The sequence below is a fragment of the Trichosurus vulpecula genome, chromosome 1 (genome assembly GCF_011100635.1).
Source record: "Trichosurus vulpecula isolate mTriVul1 chromosome 1, mTriVul1.pri, whole genome shotgun sequence".
Classification (NCBI taxonomy): Eukaryota; Metazoa; Chordata; class Mammalia; order Diprotodontia; family Phalangeridae; genus Trichosurus; species Trichosurus vulpecula.
In genome coordinates, this window is record NC_050573.1 from 388,219,432 (window position 1) to 388,241,250 (window position 21,819).

General features: G+C 34.5%; 1 protein-coding gene across 2 annotated transcripts in view; it reads left to right on the forward strand.

Moving 5' to 3' along the window:
- The window catches only part of POLI (DNA polymerase iota), a 33,503-nt gene that overhangs the window by 722 nt on the left and 10,962 nt on the right, over positions 1-21,819 (forward strand). The window contains exons 2-6 of one of the 2 annotated variants that reach the window (XM_036741374.1): positions 797-922; positions 4,367-4,531; positions 10,253-10,405; positions 16,565-16,801; positions 19,888-20,066. In XM_036741374.1, coding sequence (XP_036597269.1) covers positions 797-922; positions 4,367-4,531; positions 10,253-10,405; positions 16,565-16,801; positions 19,888-20,066 — 860 coding nt within the window. The remainder of the gene's footprint in view (positions 1-796; positions 923-4,366; positions 4,532-10,252; positions 10,406-16,564; positions 16,802-19,887; positions 20,067-21,819) is intronic. The other variant, XM_036741375.1, reaches the window with a different exon arrangement.

A 21,819-nucleotide genomic window follows, 5' to 3' on the forward strand; every position in this document is an offset into this window, starting at 1 on the left:
GAGTTGGTCTGTTGCCAGCTTGGCTTTGGGAAGCCAAGGATAAGATGGGTGAAAAGTTAGGGAGGGGCAGTGCTTGTTGCTGCAGTCCCCTCCCCCACGCCCCTGGCGAAGTCTCTTTCTCAGCCAACTTTACCCCACCCAGGGCTTTGCTCCCCGAGCCAGAAGGGCCTTGGATTGTAAAGATCTGGCTCTGTTGTGGCTAGGGCTGGGCCAGAATGAGTCTTATCCAAAGAGCAGGTGCAACCTCGCCTTGGATCTTATCACTCCAATGCCTAAGAGCTTTCAAGTCTAGCAACAGAGATGCTAAGCTCTGTAAAACACACAGCTTTTGTTCCCCCCCCATTTGAGGTACTGATATTAACGATGTGGGCCAAGAACTGTGAAGCTTGTAAGGAATCAGGTACACTTAGATCTTTGGAGATTATTGTTTGGATCACTTTCTATTCCAAGAGGATATTTATTTTTTACTGTTAATGTCTAGGTGGTAGTTAACCAGCTTTTTCATTATTGGGTAACATCAAGTTGAATTTTTTTTTTCAGAATTAAGCAATTGTGCTCAAAAATAGAAAATGTATAAATGTCAAGTTAAAGGTTTTTTTATTTGTTTTTATCCATTGGAGTATTCTAAATTCTGTAACTTAGCTGCCATGGCTCATAAGATAAATCAGAGAAAGACACAAAGCTCATGCTTGACAGACCCCACTTTTTTCATTTGCCATCTTTTACCACCACCCAACCATGTTAGCATAGCGTAAGGAGTCTGAAAATATTTTGCATTCTTTTGCATGTGGTGCAGCTGTTCGTGGCCAAGTTGTGCCGGCAGGAAGTACTTCCTACAGAGTCATAGTACACGTGGACCTGGATTGCTTTTATGCACAAGTAGAAATGATCTCTCATCCAGAATTAAAAGGCAAACCTTTAGGTATTTCTGGACTTACATATTTTCTTTCCTTTTTTAATATTTAAGGATTAAATCTGTTAGAATTGTTTTTCTTTGTTACTGTGTTCCATTCCATTTTACTCAGCTCAGTATTGTAAAACTTTAAAAGTGGTTCCTGTCCTGTATTAAATAGTATTAAATAGTAATGAGGGCATATAGATTTTATAAATGGATCATCTGAAGCAGAGGCAGCAAGGAATTTAGATGTGGGTACATACACTTGTCAGTGCAAAACCAATAAATAGCTTAGTTTTATTTCTGGATTGATCTTCAGGTTGGTTTCACTGCTTACTTTCTATTTGCATTCATAAGTAAATGACTTGAATTTGAATTTCCCATCCTAAAAAGTGAGAATAACTACTAACACTGTTATTTTGAGGTTGATGTGATCTATAGTCATTCAAAAACTTTTATTGAGTGCCTTATGTGTATAATGCACTATGAGGTACTAAGAGAGATAAAAAATGAAACAGCATGCTCTTCAAATTTCTTGTGGGGAAAAAATAATTCCTGATAAATACCAGATATTATTGCCACTTTTGTCATCACCAGAAGGTTGGCCACCAGATGGTGAAGTTTTTTAGCCATGGCAACTCCTGCAGTGGCCCAAAATATAAAATGGCCTTCAACCCTGAATATATCATTTTCTTTGGTAGTGGCTAAAAGGTGGAGATAGAATATGCTCAAAATTAATCAGTTCTTAGACCATCTACAACTGTTCATTGAAATTTTGTTTAAATGATTTTTTAAAACAAATTTGGAGGTAAGGAATGGAATTTCTTACAGCATCAAAGTCATTGTCATCCACAGTCAATTTATTGAACCCCTCCTATGGTCTAGGCCCTGTGCTCGTCACCAAGGGTATAAAATAGTCTAAAACACAATCCTTGTACGTGAAATTCAGGATATTTGCACTTTTGAAAATTAACAACAGAAATAGCATTGTTGAAGTAATGGAGTAAACGTAAGAGTACATACATAGTTGAAACCAGAAGAATTTACTTCAGATTTTGACTCTGCCATTCACTAGCTGTGTGACTTTCCTTAGTCAAATTATTTTCTCATAACCTTCATTTCTTCATGAAATAAGAAGGATGGATTTGAGCAAGCAGTTCTCAGACTTTGTGGTCTTAGGACCCCTTTATATTCTTAAAAATTATTGAGGACCCCAAAGCACTTTTTATGTGGGTTATATCTTTTGATACTGTATTAGAAATTAAAATGTCTAAGTATCATAATGGGAATAGTTTGGGCTTTGTTGGATCCCCTGAAGAATACCTCCAAAGTTCACAGGACCAATCTTAGAGGAACCAATCTTCAAAAGTTTTGGCTCTGACACAGTATGAGTCTAAGTTCACCATTTAGGCAAAAAGCTGTGCGGGAATAGGTGGAAGTTTTGTGAAATATAAAGGCAATGCAGAGCCATTCATTGCAATTGGGGAATTGAGTTTCTTGGACGGAAGGGAAAAAGCATTTATATAGCACCTACTATGTGCTAGACACTGCTAAGTGCTTTATAAATCTTTCATTTGTTCCTCACAATATCAGTGGAAAGTAGGTGCTGTTATTATCCCCATTGTACAGTGGAGAAAAGTGGCAGGCAGAGGTTAAATGACTTACTCAGGGTTACACAGCTGTTAAATTCCTGAGACTAGATTTGAATTCAGTCTTGCGGAAATCAGGCCCAGAATTCCACTGTGCCACCAGCTGCTTCTTGTATATCAACCTAATTGTTACTTAATATTTGAATAGAACTTGCTGGATTTAGAAAAGTACTTTACTCATAAAGGGTGTTTAATAAATGTTTGTTAAATTCATGAGTGAAAATGAGTTCTTCAAAGTGGAACTTGTGGAATTCCATAAGCATACTCTAGGGAAACATACTTTAAGCTACTGTAAAATTCCATTTTAAACCATATAAAAAATCCATGTTAAATTATGAAGCAACTGTCTTATATTTTTCTTGTGGTCCTCAAGCAAATTGTTTTAAACAAGAGTTCATAAGAACCTTGTAGTGAACTTTTGAAGCTGAAGAACGACTAGTCATTACTCTTGGGGAAAATAAAGGAATTAAATATTATGTTTTGCTTTAAATTGCTGTGCTTCATACTACTTTAATCTTTTGTAAATTGCTACCTAGGCAAAGTAGCTTGTTTTTATCATTAAAAGTTTAGGAATAATTTAGCTCTAATTGTCTTCTACAACATAATTTATTTCTGAAGATGGGGCCCTGGCTGAAATATTTCATGTAAAACTTACATAGACTTCAAAAAATGAGTAAAACTGAGTTTTTAATATGTTATGCTGCCAATCATAAATTCTTCTCACCTTTTGCTTCCCCTTGGCCTGTAACTCTTCTTGAATATCTTACTTTGCTGTATAGTCCAACAAAGAAGCAAGTATAGTAATCAGGATTGGGGGTGGGGTATCCCTAATAATTATGACAAGCTAGTACTTGAAATAAAACACTGCCTTATTCAGTGTCAAAATGTTCAGAAGATGAAAGTGATTTTTTACTAGCAGCAACTAGCAATTAATTTTGTTTGACAGTTCTGACAGTTATGAACATTTTTAGTGGAGCATAGCCTGTGATTATTAGTTAAGAGTAAAGTTAATTACATCTCTGTACCATCTGAGAAGATATTAGACATCTTTTATTCAAATTTCACCAAAGAAAACACCCCCAGAAAAAGCTGGCTTTTAAGGTCATAGGCTGTTAAGAAACCCCCCCAAATATAGAACAAATTACTCTTCTCGTCTGTGAAACAGGCTCACCTATTAGTGTTTCGTGCTTTTTGTGTTATGATGCACGTGAGTATGGTGTACTTTCCACTATTATAGTCAGTATCTCATAATATCTGAAGGGAGGCAGTGTAGTGAAATGGGTAGAGAGCTGTCTCTTTGAAGCCAGGAAAACTTCTCTCTGAAAGGAACTAGCTGTGTGATCCTGAGCAAGTCACTAAACTTCTCAGTGCTAAGACAACTTTAGTTATGAGAGAAGAGGTGCTGATCTACATGGTAGAGGTAGTTTTTTCACCTTTGTGTTTTCTATACCAATGAAATGACAGATACAGTTTCTATCCCTCTCTAATTCTTGATAACACCTACAGAGTTTTAACTGATTCATGCTCCAATTTTCTTTGAAGCATAATACCCAAAGATTGTGATTAGCTAATAAAAATTTAGTTTAGACATTTAATATAGAATATTGTTGGAATATTTTGGTACCTTAAAAACCTTTGAGTAGTTAATAGCTTGAGATACCACTGTTTCTGTTTCTTACAACTTTACTAATGAAAAAAGATTTTTGTTACCAATATGTTTTGCATTATAATGTATTACAAAAAAATTAATTTTTTTTAAAAAATTTTAAGTTGATTTCCTTTCATCTTGTTGACTTTTCCCCTAACACTTTTTTCCCTGTAGGTGTTCAGCAAAAATATTTGGTTGTCACCTGTAACTATGAAGCCAGGAAGCTTGGAGTTAAAAAACTGATGTCTGTGAGAGATGCAAAAGAGAAGTGTCCACAGCTGGTGCTTGTTAATGGAGAAGATCTGACACGCTATAGAGAAATATCATACAAGGTTACAGGTATAATTTATAGACTAGGATGGTTCTCCAAATGCTTGTAAAGTGGTATTATTTAGTTTCATTAGACATACATACATATATATATATATATATATATATACACACACACATAAAATTTCATCTTAGATCTTGCTAGTTTTATGTAGAAAGAGATTACTTAAAGGTAAATCTACATGTTGGAGATACTGCTGACTGAGATTAATGTCATAGGAATTTTTTCAGTGATTTCAGATGAGCTTTTCCTTACTGGTGCTTTATAAATATTAAGAGCAACGCCAAGTGAAACAACTTAAAATAGAAACGATAACTTAGAGCTTTGTATTTTGAGTTTTAAATAAATGTGATATTGTAAACATATGTATTTTTTAAATTAACCATAAAGAAATATTATGTACTGTGTTGTGGACAGTACTTACAGCAGTCTGCAGATGTTGATTAACTTCACTGATTTTTGAAAATCATTGAAATAAAATAAGTATCTACTTCTGAGGATTTTAAATTTCTACTAAATCTAATCTAATGCAGCCAAAATCACCACATAATTAAAACTGAGCTGGCAGTATTTTAGTGATTGAAGAGAGAATGAGAAGCTAAAGGATAAACAACCAGTTGGTGCAAAAAGCTACCATATTTATTCATGTTTTCATAGCTCACATTTTGAAAAAATATTTTCCTTATATAATATTTCTGTCTTCCATTCTTCTGCTTTATAAAAGTTTTACTTTGAAATAGTAACTTCAGAGACTTTCAAAATAAAGCACTCTGTAATTGCCAGGTTAGTCTGAGGTGGCAGCCCTTTCTTGGAGAAAGCAAGTCAGTTCTCACTCCTTCATGACTGTCAGCTCTTTTTCTCCCTTTTCCATCTCTGTCTTCTCCCTTCCTCTGAGCCGTTGGCATGCCAGGGTAGCTCCATCCCTTTAGGGAAGGCCTGCACAACCTGCGGCCCACAGGCCATAAGTGGCCCACAGGCATGCCAAAAAATTTTGGGCAGCCCACGAAAAATGCAGAGGATGTTTTTCTCTACATTTTTCACAGGCTGCCCAGAATCCTTTGGCAGGCTGCAGGTTGTGAAGGCCTGCTTTAGACAGATGGTTTGAAACTAAGTCTGAGAAAATGGAGATAAAAGGCAAGACCGTATGTGCATAGCTATCATGTTCAGCTTCTGATCCATTCCAGAGTATAGGGAGCTATCACTTGGTGCTATTTGAGAATGTAAGAGGTTTACCATATTCATTCACAAATATTTACTGGAGTCCTATGTATGGTAAAGAAGATACTAGGGGAAATGGGAATTTAGGTGAGTCTATACTCTTAAACACAAAATCAAAAAATGATTTATTCTCTGCTGTTTAGACTTCATTCTTCATGTATAAAATCTTGTTCCTTACTTTATCGTTTATAGATTGACTTTTTTGTGGTAAAAGGAAAGTGTGTTCAGGCAAAAGGAAAAACTGCCCCAAAGGCCCTACGACAGGGACAACTGTATTCAAATGCTACTTTTTGGTAACCGTAAATGTCAGGAACACAGCAGACAATGTAGAATTAAGTCAAAGTGAAAAAATAGGTGTCTCAAAACCCATGCATTTGGTTCTATATTATCATTTTCAGGCCTTTACCCAGACAACTATATAAAAAATACAGGTAAGAAGATTGGAGGATACATTCAATGGTGTGGTCTTGTAGGAATAATTAAGCCTTCTCCTTAAGAAACCTCTTTTCTTGTGCCATTGATCTCGTCCTTTTTGCTCTCCTCTTGGCTCTGGATCCTTACATTATTCTCTGTCTCTCCTACCTTTCCTCTTTCTATATCTACTGGCTCATTCCTTGCTTCCTGCAAACATGTCCATATACTTCAAAAAAAAAACCCAACACTTTGTAAATGTAGAAATGTTAGTTATCATTCTTATCCTTAAAAAACAAAAACAAAAAACCCTTTCTCTTGATTCCATTATTCCCCTGTATTTCTTCTAATGATTTCTTCAAGGCACCACTCAAATCCCATCTTCTACTTGCTGGTACCTTCCCTCTGTAATTACCTTCCATGTATACTGTATATTTCTTATATGTACATAGTTATTTGCATGTCTCCTCCACTAGAATGGCGCTCCTTGAAGGCAGAAACTTTATTTTTGCTTTTATTTGTACTCCCAAGGTTTAACATGGTGCCTGACACATATTAGACACTTAATGCTTGTTAACCTTCCTTAATCACCAAACTCTTTATCAGTATATAATGACTCAAGCAGAAGTTATCATAAAGAAACTTGGATGATGTAAAGGGAACACACTAGCAGATTCCCCAGTTAGGTTCTAAAAAAAAAAGTGAAAAAGATGCTTATTTTTCCTTACAGATTCCTGAAAATTAGAGTATCCAATAAGGAGAACCCTAGATAGAGAATTGTCTCTCCTTTTGGTCCTTACAAATGTGAAGGGCTGAAAAAATTATGCCAGATGAAGCCCATGAGAAATATCCTTTCTGGGGCTACAGGGTCACAGAATCACAAAATTTGTGATTTGGAAGGGACCTCAGTGGCCATCTAGTGCAATCCACACATGAAAGGAATATCCACTGTAACATGCCCAGCAAGTGGCCATCCAGCTTTTGCTTGAAGACTTTTAAGGAGAGGGAACCCAATAATCCAAAAGGGTTACTCACACATGGGATACTAAAGGGCCTTTCGTCCCTTTGGGTCAAGTTCCTATAAGGTCTTACTCTGCTTGTCAGTCCCTTTCTGGAGTCTACAGCTGACACACTCTCCACTCTGAAGGGTCACACTCCCTGAAGCTACCTCTGTCCTGAGGTCTTTCTGCATCCATCTATAGCCCTTTCTACTGCTATCAACCATCATCATCCCTGTAGTCTCTTCTACTGCCAACATTTAATTCTGATGGGACCTTTGGATCTCCCAAATTCACAACATCATTGCCTGTAAAGGTACATATTGGAATACTTACCTAATATTGAAGAAAAATAAACACGAAGATGTCCATGTGCTCCTAGTTGCCATGTGTGGAAGAGGAGCAGGGCTAGCACCCCTTTCCTACCCTACTCTCAGGACCAGTTGAAGTGGGCCTCACTTAAAGCTATCAAGGAAAGAGAATGAGAAAAGTGCTAGTCGATCCTTTTTTATATTCATCCAGCTCAGCAACCTCTGAGTCAAAAGTTGTTTTAGCTCTGCAGCTATCCTCACATAGTACCAACCACTGAGTCATCCACATGGTAGCTGGGACTGAAACCAGGCAGGAAGTAGTTCCATACTTTAAGGACTGGTCTTCACAGACCAGCCCACTCATACTATAGGTACATGACAGTTTACAAAATTCTTTTTCTTTCAACAACCCTGTGAGGTAGATCATGCAAATATTATTTTTAAGGAGACTAAAATTTTATACACACACACACACACACATATATTTAATCACTTTCTTTTCTGAATATATCTTCCAATCTACCCAGCAAGCGATCCTTAGTAATATTGTATGTGTGTGTTTGTGTGTGTGTGTGTGTATGTATGTATACACACATACACCTATAGTTCCCTACCTCTGTAAAGAAATGAGTTGAGTGCAATTTTTATCATCACAATTAAACAGATAGGAAACGGCCCAAAATCAAGTGATTTCCCCATGGTAGTACAACTAGTAGTGAACTGAGGTTTTAGCAACTTACGGGTTCTTGATTCCCTGGACCAAAAGTCTTGAAACTTGAAAGAAAAATCTTAAATGAATATATACCACCACATTTTGCAATTTCCTTGTCTTTTTCTGCTTCTGCTTCTTTATTATAATTACGTATCTTCATTTAAAATATTTCATTGTTCTCAGTAATGATTGCTGAAAGCAGAAAGGTTAGTAATTTAACTTGCAGTTATTTATTCTGGGTGGTCACTTCTTTACTAAGCGAGTGTTGGATTCTCAAAGGTTAATGAAGGTTGCCAAGTACAGTGTTGGGGTAGGATCTAGATGTTATCTTTTCCCTAGATCCTGTCCTCCTCTCCCCATTTCAGAGTGAAGTAAGGGGTGTGGAGTAGGGAAGATTATAGAAATCAATATGACATTTTTCACTGAAGCAGTAATTTACAGAAAGGAATCTTAGGGACTTGAAGGAATTGCAAATACATGAGCATAATTTCCCAATTTTGAGAATGGCATACTAATGGACTTTAGATTATTTTAATTATCCTTATACCATCTTCATGATGTAGTATCAGGGTACAGATTATTACAAATGAACTTAGTATATCAGCTTTGTGAAGTGTGATGTAGTCTTGATCTTGGATACAGGAAAATCTAGGTTTAAATCTGGTCTTTGACACTTATTACATGTATTACCTACAGGAAGTCACTTAACCTGTGTTTCTCTGGCAATTCCCAGGACTTATCTACCAAGTTATAGATAGGTGGTGATCTGTGTTTGGTGGAGAAACTTTCTGTTGCATTGAGGAAATCATAGATCCTTCAAATATCAGATATACTTATCATTGACCTGTTTATAACAAAAGTCCTTCTCTGATTAATGTTTTTTTATCCTAAGTCTGTGTTTTTTATTAGGATATGCACCTTGATGTTGTAACTGATTGTAAACTTCTAATGGACAGATTCTCTTTCAATGATATATATACAATTAAATATATAACAACCATTTTTTGTTAATAAAGGTAACTGAAGTGGTATTAGCACCCAGTTTTTCGTTCTTATATTGTTACTTTTTATTGGATTCTGTTTTACAGTATAAATTTGACTCTTAGACACCAGTGGTAAACTTTGTAGAGATGTGAGCCGGCAAAAAAAAAATCTCACTTCATAAATAGAAAAGTTCTCTAGGTAGACTGAAACTGATCTTCATGATCATTAAATTCTCTTGTTAGCTTTATGAAAGTGGTTTTCCTAGTATCATCAAAGTTGGAATGCATAAAATATGAAGTATTTTTAATATTTTCCTGATAAAGTAGTAATATGAGTAGAAAGAAATAACCTTTTACATTTTTAGATGATTGAACACAAAGAACCTGAGAATTGTCCCACTAGCACAGACTAACAATTTATCTTTCTAATGTCTAGCTGTTTCTAATGTAGGATATCTCAGAGAAAAGTGGAAATTCCCGTTCAGTGCATTCGATTGTAAAGTCTTACATTAGTCCCAAGGGACAGTGAGTTTTCATTTTAATGTATCAGATCTGATGGTTCTTTTGGTTTTATCATTTTGTTATGCAGTAAAACTTGACTAACTGGAATACTTGAGTAGTGGTCTACTTTGTTTACTCAGTTTTGCCAGTTAGCTCAGGGCTAACTAGAAAATCCTTTTCAACTCCTATTGAAAACCTTTTCTAAAATGTATTTATCTACTTGCCTGATTTGGTAAGTAGAACTTAATTTTTCTTCGTTAATGTGAGACCTTCCAGTACCTCAGTCTTATCATTTTAATATCGAAGAGTAGTAGATTGGATTAAATATGTTCTGACCTCAAGATCTACCCTGAAATTACATTTATTACTAAATTCCTCGAGTAAACTTTCTTTTATTGGCAGTTTTTTAAATTTCTCAAAGTTAGTTGGTCTTTGCATAACTGAAGTTTTATTATATTTTGAAACTTCACCCACTTTTTTGTTTAATAAAATATACATCATGCTGTTTGGATTATTTTAAAATAGTGTAATTATATTATTATAGCCTATTTTAGTTGTAATTTCACTTCAGTACTATAATATTATTTCCCTTTAGAGTTATTGGAAGAATTCAGTCCCATTGTTGAAAGACTGGGATTTGATGAAAATTTTGTGGATGTCACCCAGACAGTTGAGAAGAGACTGCATCAGCTACAAAGTGATGACTATTCTTCAGTGGCTGTCTCTGGTCACATTTACAATAATCAGTGTGAGTTTTTATTTTCCCATTTAGTAACTATTAGGAGTGTTTTGCAACTTGTTACTTTGTTATACTGCAACTTTATGCTTTGGGGGCAATGTTACTCTTTGTGGTTAAGGTAACCTTAGAATCTTTCTGCAGTATTTAATCTTTACATTAAAAGTTGGAAAACTGTAGCAAATATTATTGATATATGGAAGTCATAGCTAGGCATGATAGTCCTATACTATTGAGTGTTTTCAATACTGTTTTCAAAAGTTACCTGCCCCAACTTCAAAATAATTAACATTCTAACATCCTTTCCTTCAGGAGAGTTCTTTTTCATTTCCCCTCACTGTATCATTCCCACACCAGGCCTTACTAAAGGCAGAATTTCAAAGTAGATTAAGTTTGTCTTTGGTTTCCTTCTACTTTACTTTGTGGGACTTTCTCCCGTCTCCTAATACCTCTCTTCTGTAGATACCTGTTCTTTCATGTTTCTTTATGTTGCTCAAAGTCCCACATTTTAACAGTAATTCATTTCAGCCTGCCTTCCCTGCAGAAAAATGATAGGGATCTTTAAGTATTTGAAAGGCTGTCATATCATTTGACTTTTTTGAGAGTGACCTCAGAGGTCAGAATTAAGAGCAAAGGGTAGAAGATGCAAAGTGAACTTGATGCCACATAAGGAAACCAGAGTTATCCAGTATGGAGTTGGCCTCAGAAAATAGATTTGCTATTGGTAGGGGTCTTCACCAAGAACCTGAATCCTTGACATAGTTTCCAACTCTGATGTTATGTGAAACTCCTTTTGTTCTTGTTAATGTATTTTATGGTACTACAGTTCCAAATTGTATTAGATGTTCTGGAAGTAATTTATACTGTTTGTTCGTATTGGCTTTGTAGCCAACTAAAAGCCCCAGATATTTTACATATAAAGTGGTGCTAAACATCATATTTCCCATCCTGCTTTTGAACCCAAGAGCAAGTTTTTGCATCTTGGTATTTTAATCATTTTTACATCTTAGTTGACTTTTCATCTTAGTTTACCACTTCGAAATTGTTGTGGCTTTTCTGAATCTTGATATTTATTATTGTTCTTAGTTTTCTGTCATCTGTAGCTGGTGAACATTAATATGTTTTTGACAGATCAGGGTCAATTCATTCACCTAGCTGTTTTGTTGTTGTTTACTTGTGTGCAATATTTCATGACCCCATGGAACATAGCTGTCCCTGGGATTTTCTTGGCAAAGATACTGGAGTGGTTTGCCATTTTCTCCTCTAGTAGGTTAAGGCAAACAAGGTAAGTGAATTGCCCAAGATCACACAGGTTGTAAATGCCTGAGGCTGGATTTGAGCTTAGATCTTCCTGATTCCAGGCACAGCACTCTCATCTGCTGAGCCACCTAACTGCCTCTTATACCTAGCTGTGAATATTCCTAAGTATCAGCCAGCCCTGTCAGCTTCAGTATCACCCCCACCCTGTCCATTCTGGCATGGGGAGGCATGGCTACCTTTGATAGAAGGGCCAGACAAAATAAATCATATTTATTAATCTTTCCCACAAAGCTAACCTCATCACTGTCATGATTATTGTTGTTTTTATTCCTGAAACCTAGATTATATGTGCAGTTCTTCTGAACTGCAGGTAGAAGTATCCTACAAAATTAAGTTAGATATGACTTGTTTTTAGTGAACCCATGGTAGCTGTCCTTTCTTTTTTAAATGCCCACAATTCATCCATTTAATACATTCTCAAATTTTGCTTCTGACATCAAACCATAGTTTCAAGACCTCATTTTTTCCTTATTCAAAATAGTTACTTCTGGCATCATTTCCATCTTTTGCCATCTCTCAAAAATTACCAAAAATTGTTCCTGAATCACATCTGAAAGGTCTTTTAATTCATTGGGATGTGTTTTTCTGTGCCTGGCAATTTGAATTAAAGTACCTAGGTGGTCTCTTATCCAGCTTTATGTTTCACTTACCTTTTAGCCATATTTGTTTTACCTTCTCCTATTTGATGAAGAAACAGAAACAAAATACAGAGTCAAGTAGTTCTGCTTTCTCTTGTCTCACCTTTGAAAAAGGGAAATCTCACCCTTGAAGAAGACCTAGAACTCCCTTGTTAGTTGTCTGAAACACCATAGCTACTAAAATGCCCTTTAGAAAATTGTTTTTAGCATTTCTCACAAGCCTAAGTTCATTTGGGGCTTTAACCTTCCTGACATTAACATTATAGGGTCATGCCAGCTTTTAGTATTTGTCCTTAGTTTGTGTAGCCCTCCTTACTATCTTTTGTATCTATACTTTTCACATAACTTACTGTTGAGTTCCTTGTACAATTAAATTAGTCTATTTAAACCTTTGCTTTTGTCTATTAGTCTTATTTGTAATTATAATATCAGGCCTTTATTTTTTATAGCCAACTATCTTTCTTTAGACACCCCCTATTAGAAACTCTGGCCGTACAATATTACCTCTCTTTTCTTTGAACTTTTTGAAACTTGGTTTCCTAAAATCTGACTGTGCCTACTATTTCTTTTCCTAACTCTTGTGAAATCAACTTCTCCCAGTGTTTTCAGTACTTCTCTCTCATTAACCAGTTATTCCCTTTTCTTCAGCAAAGGTAGAGAGTAGCAATAACCTTAACTTTTCCTTCATATTCTGAAAAGACCTCCAAGGCAAGAATTTATCAGATGTTTTTTGCATATTTTTTGCATGATTTATTTATTCTGTTTCCTTTAAAGCTCAATTTTCCAGATGTCTAGATTAGATAATTTTGAAAAGAATTACAGTAAACAGTTTATTTTTATGTGTATTTTAAAGTCAAATTTATATTGGTTGCAGTTATATTTAGAGGTGAATGCTATAGCTAAATTTTTATTAGTGACGATGGTAATTTTTTATAAGGGAGGTAAAATCCTTTTATTTTTCATATTCATTGAATGTATATGCTAACTTTGTCACACTGATTATCAAAATGATAATTAAGGTATTTCAAATTATCAAGTGTAACACAGTTTTTAAAATTATGTTGTAGAGAAAAAGCATAAAGCTACAGCTAATTGTATAACATATACATTTTCGTAGAAGGTTTTCATAGGAAGATCTTTTAATCAAGTCATTCATTATTTTTTAATTAAAATTTTTTGTGTGTGTATGTATGTGTGTATGTGTAAAACCATACTATGCATATTTCTATTTATCATTTCTTTCTCTGGAAGTAGATAGCATCTTTCTCCATAGATCCTTTGTAGTTGATTTGAATATTTATAATGCAGAATAGCTTAGTTGTTCACAGTTATTCTTTGAACAATATTGCTGTTATTGTATCCAACATCTCTTGATTCTGCTTTCATTTCACTCTTCATTATTTCATGCAAGTCTTTTCATGCTTTTCTAAAATAAACCAGCTCATCGTTTCTTTCATCACAATGATGTACTACAACTTGTTTAGCCATTCCCTAATTGATGGACATCCCCTCACTTTCCATTTCTTCGCCATCACAAAGAGAACCACTATAAATATTTTAGAACATACAAGTCTTTCCTTTTCCTGACCTTTTTCCCTGATCACCTTGGGAAACAGACCTAATAATGGTATAGCTGGGTCAGAGGGTGTACACAGTTTCATAACTCTTTGAGCATAATTCCAGGTTGCTCTCCAAAATCACTGGGTCAGTTCACAGTTCCACCAACAGTGTTTTAATATCCCAATTTTTCCACATCCCCTCCAATATGTCATTTTCTCCTCCTATCATCTTAGCCAATCTGACAGGTATGAGAAGATACCTCAAAGTTGTTTTAATTTGCATTTCTCTAATCAATAATGATTTAGAATATTTTTCATATGACTATATATAACTTCTATTTCTTCATTCAAACCCTGCCTGTTCATATCCTTTGACCATTTATCATTTGGAGAATGACTCATAAATTTGACAAAGTTCCCTGCGTACTTGAGATATGAGACCTTTATTCAAGAAACTGTCTATAAAATGTTTTTACCAGTTTTCCGTTTTCCTTGGCTACATTGTTTTTATATGTACAAATCTTTTTTATTTTAATGTAATCAAAATTACCCATTTACCATCTCAGTGCTTTCTATCTGTTTTTTATTCATAAATTCTTCTCCTATCTATCTATAAGTCTGAAAAGTAGTATGTTCCATGTTCTTCTAATTTATTTATATCTCCTTTTATATCTAAGTCATGTATCCGTTTTGACCTTATCTTGGTAAATGGTGTATGATATTGGTCTGTACCTTTTTTTCTGTCAGACTGCTTTCCAGTTTTCCTAACAATTTTTACGAAAGAGTGAATTCTTATCTCAGAAGTTTAAATCCTTACATTTTTCAAACACAAGAATCATTTACTACTGTATATTGTATAGCTTCTCTTTTCTACTGATCTATCTTTCTTTTTCGTAGCCAATGCCAGATAGTTTTGATAATTACTGCCTTACAATACAGTTCAAGATCTGATACTGCTAAACCTTCATTTACATTTTTTTCATTAATTCCTTTGATGTTCTTGACCTTTTATTTTTCCTAATGAATTTTGTTTTTATTTTTTCTAGCTCAGTGAAATAATTTTTGATAACTTAATTGGGAGGGCATTGAATAAATATATTAGTTTAGGTAGAACTGTCATTTTTATTATTTTGGTTCTGCCCACCCATGAACAATTAGTATTTCTCCAGTTATTTAAATCTGACTTTATTTGTGTAAAAAGTGTTTTATAGTTATATTTATGTAGTTCCTGTGTTTGTCTTGGCAGATATACTTTCATGTATTTTATGCTGTCTTTGGTTATTTTAAATGAGGTATCTCTTATTATCTCTTCTTGCAGGATTTTGTGGAGATAGAAATGCTAAAGATTTATGTGTGTTTGTTTTTTATCCTACTACTTTGCTAAAATTATTCATTGTTTCCACTAGCTTTTTAGTTGAATCTCTAGGATTTTCCAAGTATATCATCATATTGTCTGCAGAAAAGACAATTTTATTACCTCATTGCCCATTCTGATTCCTTCAATGTCTTTTTCATTTATTGCTATTGCTAGCATTTCTAATAGCATATTGAGTAATACTGGTGACAGTGGTCACCACTGGTGACAATTTCACCCCCTGATCTTTTTGGGAAAGCTTCTAGCTTATCCCCATTACAAATAATGCTAACTTACGATTTTAGGTAGATGCTTTTTATCATTAAGGACAAATCCTTTTATGCCTATGCTTTCAAGTATTTTTAATAGGAGCAAGTATTGTATTTTGTCACAAGCTTTTTGTGCATCTGTTGATATAATCATATGATTTTCGTTACTTTTGTTATTGTTAAAATCAGTTTATTAATAGTTTTCCTTATGTTAAACCATCCCTTCATTAATCTTTGTGATATGTTGTGGTTATCTCCTAGCCAGTATTTTATTTACTATTTTTGTATTCATTATTGAAATTGGTCTATAATTTACTTTCTCTGTTGCTCTTCCTGATTTAGGTATCAGCACCATATTTTTTTCATAAAAGGAGCTTAGCAGGACTCCTTTGCCTATTATTCTAAAATAATTTGTTTAATATTGGAATTAATTGAATAATATTGGATGTTGCATAATATTGAATTGATCTTTAAGTGTTTGGCAGAATATACTTGTAAATCCATTTCCTGATGCTTTTTTTTTCTTAAGCTCATTTATTGTCTTTTCAATTTCTTTTTTCTTAAATAGGTTTATTTAGATATTGTTTCCTTTTTTGTTAACCTAGGCAGTTTTTATTTTTCTAAGTATTTTTCCATTGTACTAAATTATTAAATTTATTGGCATATAATTGGGCAAAATAACTCCTAATAATTACTTTAATTTTATCTTCATTAGTGGTATATTCAACCTTTTCATTTTTGATATTAGCAATTTGATTTTCTTCTCACTTTTTAAAATCATATTAGCCAATGGTTTAATCTCAACAATTATTTATTGAATATTCACAGAATATATTAGCAATGTTACAGGTGTTTGAAATGAGGTGATAGTATCATTCTTTGGCTTATAACAACCCTGTGAGCAACAGAGAAAATAAGACAAAGTGTGTGGTGGTATGAGGGGGAAAAATATAGACTCAATAAGGGAGATGGCTTCCCATCCCCCTTCTAGCTCTTTATTTAACATTTAACCATGTATGTTGTTTTTATAGCTGTAAACCTAAATGACATTTTGCATGTGAGATTACTCATTGGATCTCAGATTGCAGCAGAGATGAGAGAAGCCATATTTAATCAACTGGGCCTTACAGGCTGCGCTGGAGTAGCTTCAAATAAACTGTTGTCCAAATTAGTCTCTGGTACCTTTAAACCAAATCAACAAACAGTTTTAATGCCTGAAGGTTGTCAAGATCTCATTGGTAGTTTGGACCACATAAAGCAAATGCCTGGTAAGAAAGATGGGCTTTTCAAGTGTTTACTTTATTTGTATTTTGTTGCTTTTGAATCTTTTTGGAAATTACAATGTATTCTATGCTTGTATTAGGATACTTGTTCACTTGATCCATTTATTTGGAAAAAAAAATAAGTAAACATCCAATTTAAGCCCATATTAAATACATAGGAAATATGGGGACAATTTCTAAACTCATTGCTACGTATATAGTCAATAAAAGTATTAGCATAAAATTCAGTATAAACAAGAAACATAATGTAATTTGGCTAAATTTAGTCACTTCTGGGCCCTTCTCCATTCCCTCAGAGAATACAGTATAATGAAATAGGAGACTGTCTTCTCCTGTTTTGCTCTGATTTTCTCAGAAGGTTAAATGGTTGAATCATTTAGAATCATTTAGCGATAGTAACATCACATAATGGCTGCAGTTACACCACATTTATCTAACATTGTTGAGAGTAAAGTTGAAAGATTTTTTGATGAAAATCATTCTAATAAACACTTGTCTATCCTCAAATTAACATAATTTAAACTTTTCTTAGCATCTTCACAGGGTGATGATCAAATGAGATAATATTTGTAAAGTGTTTATATGGCACAGTAGCTGGCACGTAGTAGGTATTGTGTTAACACTTACTCCTTTCCTCCGTTCCCCCTCCTCATCTTCATTATAAGAATTATGAGAGTATAGTGATATTAAAGTGGTATATTGAACTCTTTGCTCCCAAACTAAATGACCACAGCCTGCTACATTATTTTGAATTCTGAGGCCTGCTTTTTACATTTTTTGTGTCCTTTGTTATTGTTGACCGGTTACCTACTACCCTTGATGACTTTTAGCTTGTGTGCCCTCAGCAGCCTTCCTTTCTAATTCACTAGTTCTGACTGCCATGGGTTGATAAAACAAATAAACGAACTTTATTAAAATTTTGCTTAAAATAATCTGATTAAGGTTCTAAACAAGGGTAGAAGGTGTTTTTCTTGAAAAAAAGTGAATAAGCTTCGAGTTTCAACTCAGTGGCATTTATTTTGTTTTCTCTAAGGCCTTTTGTGTTTATATACTGGAACTTATTTGTTTTCTAGATATTTTGTTGTTGTTCAGTCACTTTCAGTCATGTTCAGCTCTTTGTGACCACATTTGGGGTTTTCTTGGCAAAGATAACAGGAGTGGTTTGCTGTTTCCTTCTCTAGCTCATTTTACAGATGAGGAACTGAGACAAATAGGATTAAATGACTTGTTTGAGGCCAGATTTGAACTCAGGAAGAAGAGTCTTCTTGACTCCAAGCCAAGAACTCATCAACTTCACCCCTAGTTTCTGTCTAGATATTTTGTTGTTGTTCAGTCATTTTCAGTCATGTTCAGCTCTTTGTGACCACATTTGGGGTTTTCTTGGCAAAGATAACAGGAGTGGTTTGCTGTTTCCTTCTCTAGCTCATTTTACAGATGAGGAACTGAGGCAAATAGGATTAAATGACTTGTTTGAGGCCAGATTTGAACTCAGGAAGAAGAGTCTTCTTGACTCCAAGCCAAGAACTCATCAACTTCACCCCTAGTTTCTGTCTAGATATTTAAGACTACCAAATATATGACCATAGGATCATAGTGTTAGAATGGGAAGGGGCATCAGAGATTATCTCCTATAGTGGTTGTCAAAATGTGGTCCAAGGGGTGTATGAGGGTAAAACTATTTTCATAATTATAATACTAATGTTATTTTTCTGTTAAAACATTCCTCCCTTTTCCATCTACATATCTTTGTGAGGTTGGAGTTTTTTTTTTAATATACTTCAACCAGCGCATCATTTTGCCACAGAATACAGGGATAAGAGACTCTAGATGTCTTCTATTGAGTCAGACATACAAAAATATGCAAAACAATGCCACTCTTGTCATTAATTTTTTGTTTTGAAAAATTTTTTTTTCACAAAAAACATGCTATTTATGTTTACATGAAGGTTTCTTATTTTAAGTAAATTATCAGTTCAAGTAAAATTATCAGCTTTAATATCTGATATGGCAAATATTGCTACTTACAACACACATAAACAAAAGTTCTTTGAGGTCCTCAGTAATTTTTAAGAGTGGAAAAGGCTCCTGAGATAAAAAAAAAATTGAGAATCCCTGATAAAATGAAACCTCTTCACTTAAGAAAATTAAGATCCATAGAGGTGAAGGACAACTAGCTAACTAAGTGGCAGGGCCGGAATACAATACTAGGCACTCTCATTACAAATCCAGTGCTCTTTTCCACTATACCATGTTGGTTTCCAAGGCTTCTAGATAAATGAGGTGTTACTGTACTCAATAATTGTAGTGGATAAATATAGATCATTCTCATCCATGTGAAAGCGAGCACTGTGTAGCTGAACTAGTGATTGATTTGGAAATGTGGGATTATACCCTGCTTTTAGCACTCACACTATGATTCCAGGTATGCCGCCTAAACTCAGCCTGTTATTGCATCTGTAAAATGGTTAATAAATATATTTGGTGCCTCTTTCCCAGGGTAATTATAAAATCAAATGAGATACTGAATAAATTCCCTTTTTTAAACTTGAGTTTTTGTGTTTTACTTTAATATCAGATATTCTAATTAAATTCTCTATTGAAAATAGAGGAAAAAATAGAGGCAACTGATGGTTCAGTGGATAGAGCACTGGGCGTAGAGTGAAGAAGACCTGAGTTAAAATGTAGTCTCAGAACACTTCCTAGCTGTGCGACCCTGGGCAAGTTACATAACCTCTGATTGCCTGACAAAAGGAACCGTTGGATCCATTGGAGAAGGAAATGGCAAACCCATCTAGTATCTTTGCCAAGAAAAACCCATCGATCATGGGGTCATGAAGAGTCAGACAAGACTAAAGGACTAAAACAACAGCAACAAATATGAAAAATACCTGTGAATTGCTGACATCTTCAGTGTTATTTAAAATAAGATGAAAGTTTCATTTTGTTTAACAGACATTAAGATAACAATTGTGATAGCACTGTGCTGGACTCTGGTGGGAAAACAAAATATATAGTCCCTATTATCCTGTATGTGAAATATTGCATTATTTCATCTTTTTCTTATTACCTAGGTATTGGCTATAAAACTACCAAACGCCTTGAATCATTGGGTATCAGTAGTGTCCATGATCTCCAAACCTTTTCACCTGAAATACTAGAGAAAGAACTAGGAATTTCAGTTGCTCAGCGTATACAGAAGCTCAGCTTTGGAGAAGATGACTCCCCTGTGACTCCCTCAGGACCACCGCAGGTGAATGTTTCATGTAAAGTTCTATGTAACTTTTCAGAATGAAAGAAAGTTTTGAATACTATGTTTATAGTAAATTAAAATTTTAAGATTTTTTGGTGTGTCACAACTGAACTTTTCTAATTTGATTGTGGTTAACCCAGGGTTGGGGGACCTCCAGCCTTAAGGACACATGTGGCCTTCTAAATCCTTAAGTGCATGACTGAATCTGGATTCCACATTCAGTCAAAAGGCTGCTCTTAAGGATTTAGAAGGTTACAGGTTCCCCGCCCCTGGGTCAACCAAACAATCCTTTCTTCATAAAAATATGGTTTGTTGCATTAGATTAATAATTGTTTTAAAATCAAAGACAATTTAGAAAAGAGTTTACTGTTTTATATAACTACTTTGAATAAAATGCAGCCAGATTTCATGTGCAAAAGACAAAATTAAGTTTTAAATTTCTATTCTTGTAATATTGCTTTGATTATACTGTACTTTGTGGATAGATATTAAACACAGTATTTTTAAAGTATCTAAAATAAATTTTATGAAGACTTAGTGTTTTATAATAGATATGCTTAGAAGGTAAAAGATTTCTTAAGAAGATGGGAATGACAGTAAAGGATGGTGGAAGTAATAGATACATTAATCAAATGAAATAATAATTGTGAAGCATTTAGCATATTGCCTGGCACATAGTAAGCACTATATAAATGTTAGCTCTTATTATTAGTATTCTATAAATATACATGTAGAAAAATGTATGCATTTATTTTAATGTATTTTTGACATCATAAAAGAAAATAATTTTTGCTGCAGTCAAATAAATTTCACTGATAGTCAAATTAAACAATAATTTTAATATCCTAAAGGAAACTGAAAGGAAGAAGGATGAAAAAGTCCACACTTACCAAATTGAAAAGGCAAAAATAGCTAGGGGGAAAACATGTTGCATGGTATGAAGATTAAATTATTAGCGGTGTAGTGTAAATGTCAAGAGCATGGACATTTGGGAAAACTATTACAATTCTTAATCTTTTCAACCACTTGCATGATGAAATCCTTAGGTCAATTCCTTTTTTGAGTGTGCCTTACCTGGTTTTAATTCAGGCTTTGTTTTTTAATATTTAAACATTCTTCAATTATTTATCTTCTGTTGTGTGGCAATCTTTATTCAGCATTAATTAACTCCATATCACATTCTCTAAACTGCTGTTCCAAACCAATTTTACTCTCTTCAGGTCTATAACCCATTCCTGACTTCTACACACTGCAGATAACCTACTTTACTGAAATGAAGGCCATCTGTCTACTTCGAAATTTCTTGACTCTCCTCAAATTTTCTTCCTTCCCTCCTGTTCAAGAGGAACATTCCTTCCTAAGGTCTACTCCTTTCCCTTTTCCCCAGTTCATTTCCTTCCTCCCTTCAGGACCTTTTTTCATCATCCATACTCTTTCATACATTTTGATTTTCTTTTATCCACTGACCCTATACCTTTTACCTATAAAAATGCTTAGGTCTCCCCTAACTCCCCTAAATTTTCCTCACCTTCCTTGTGTTACCTAGTCAGTGCCCCTCCTTTCTTTCTTCCATGCTGATCACACTCACTATCTTATATTCCCTTGTCCTTTGGCTTGCAAACCTCTTGAAGAACAGTCTGTGCATCTGTTCCAATTAAGCTAAGTTAGGTTCAGATTCGGATTCATACTGGCAATAAGGCATACTCCCAACAGAACAAAGTTTTTTATTGAAAGACAGGGGAAATACTCTTAT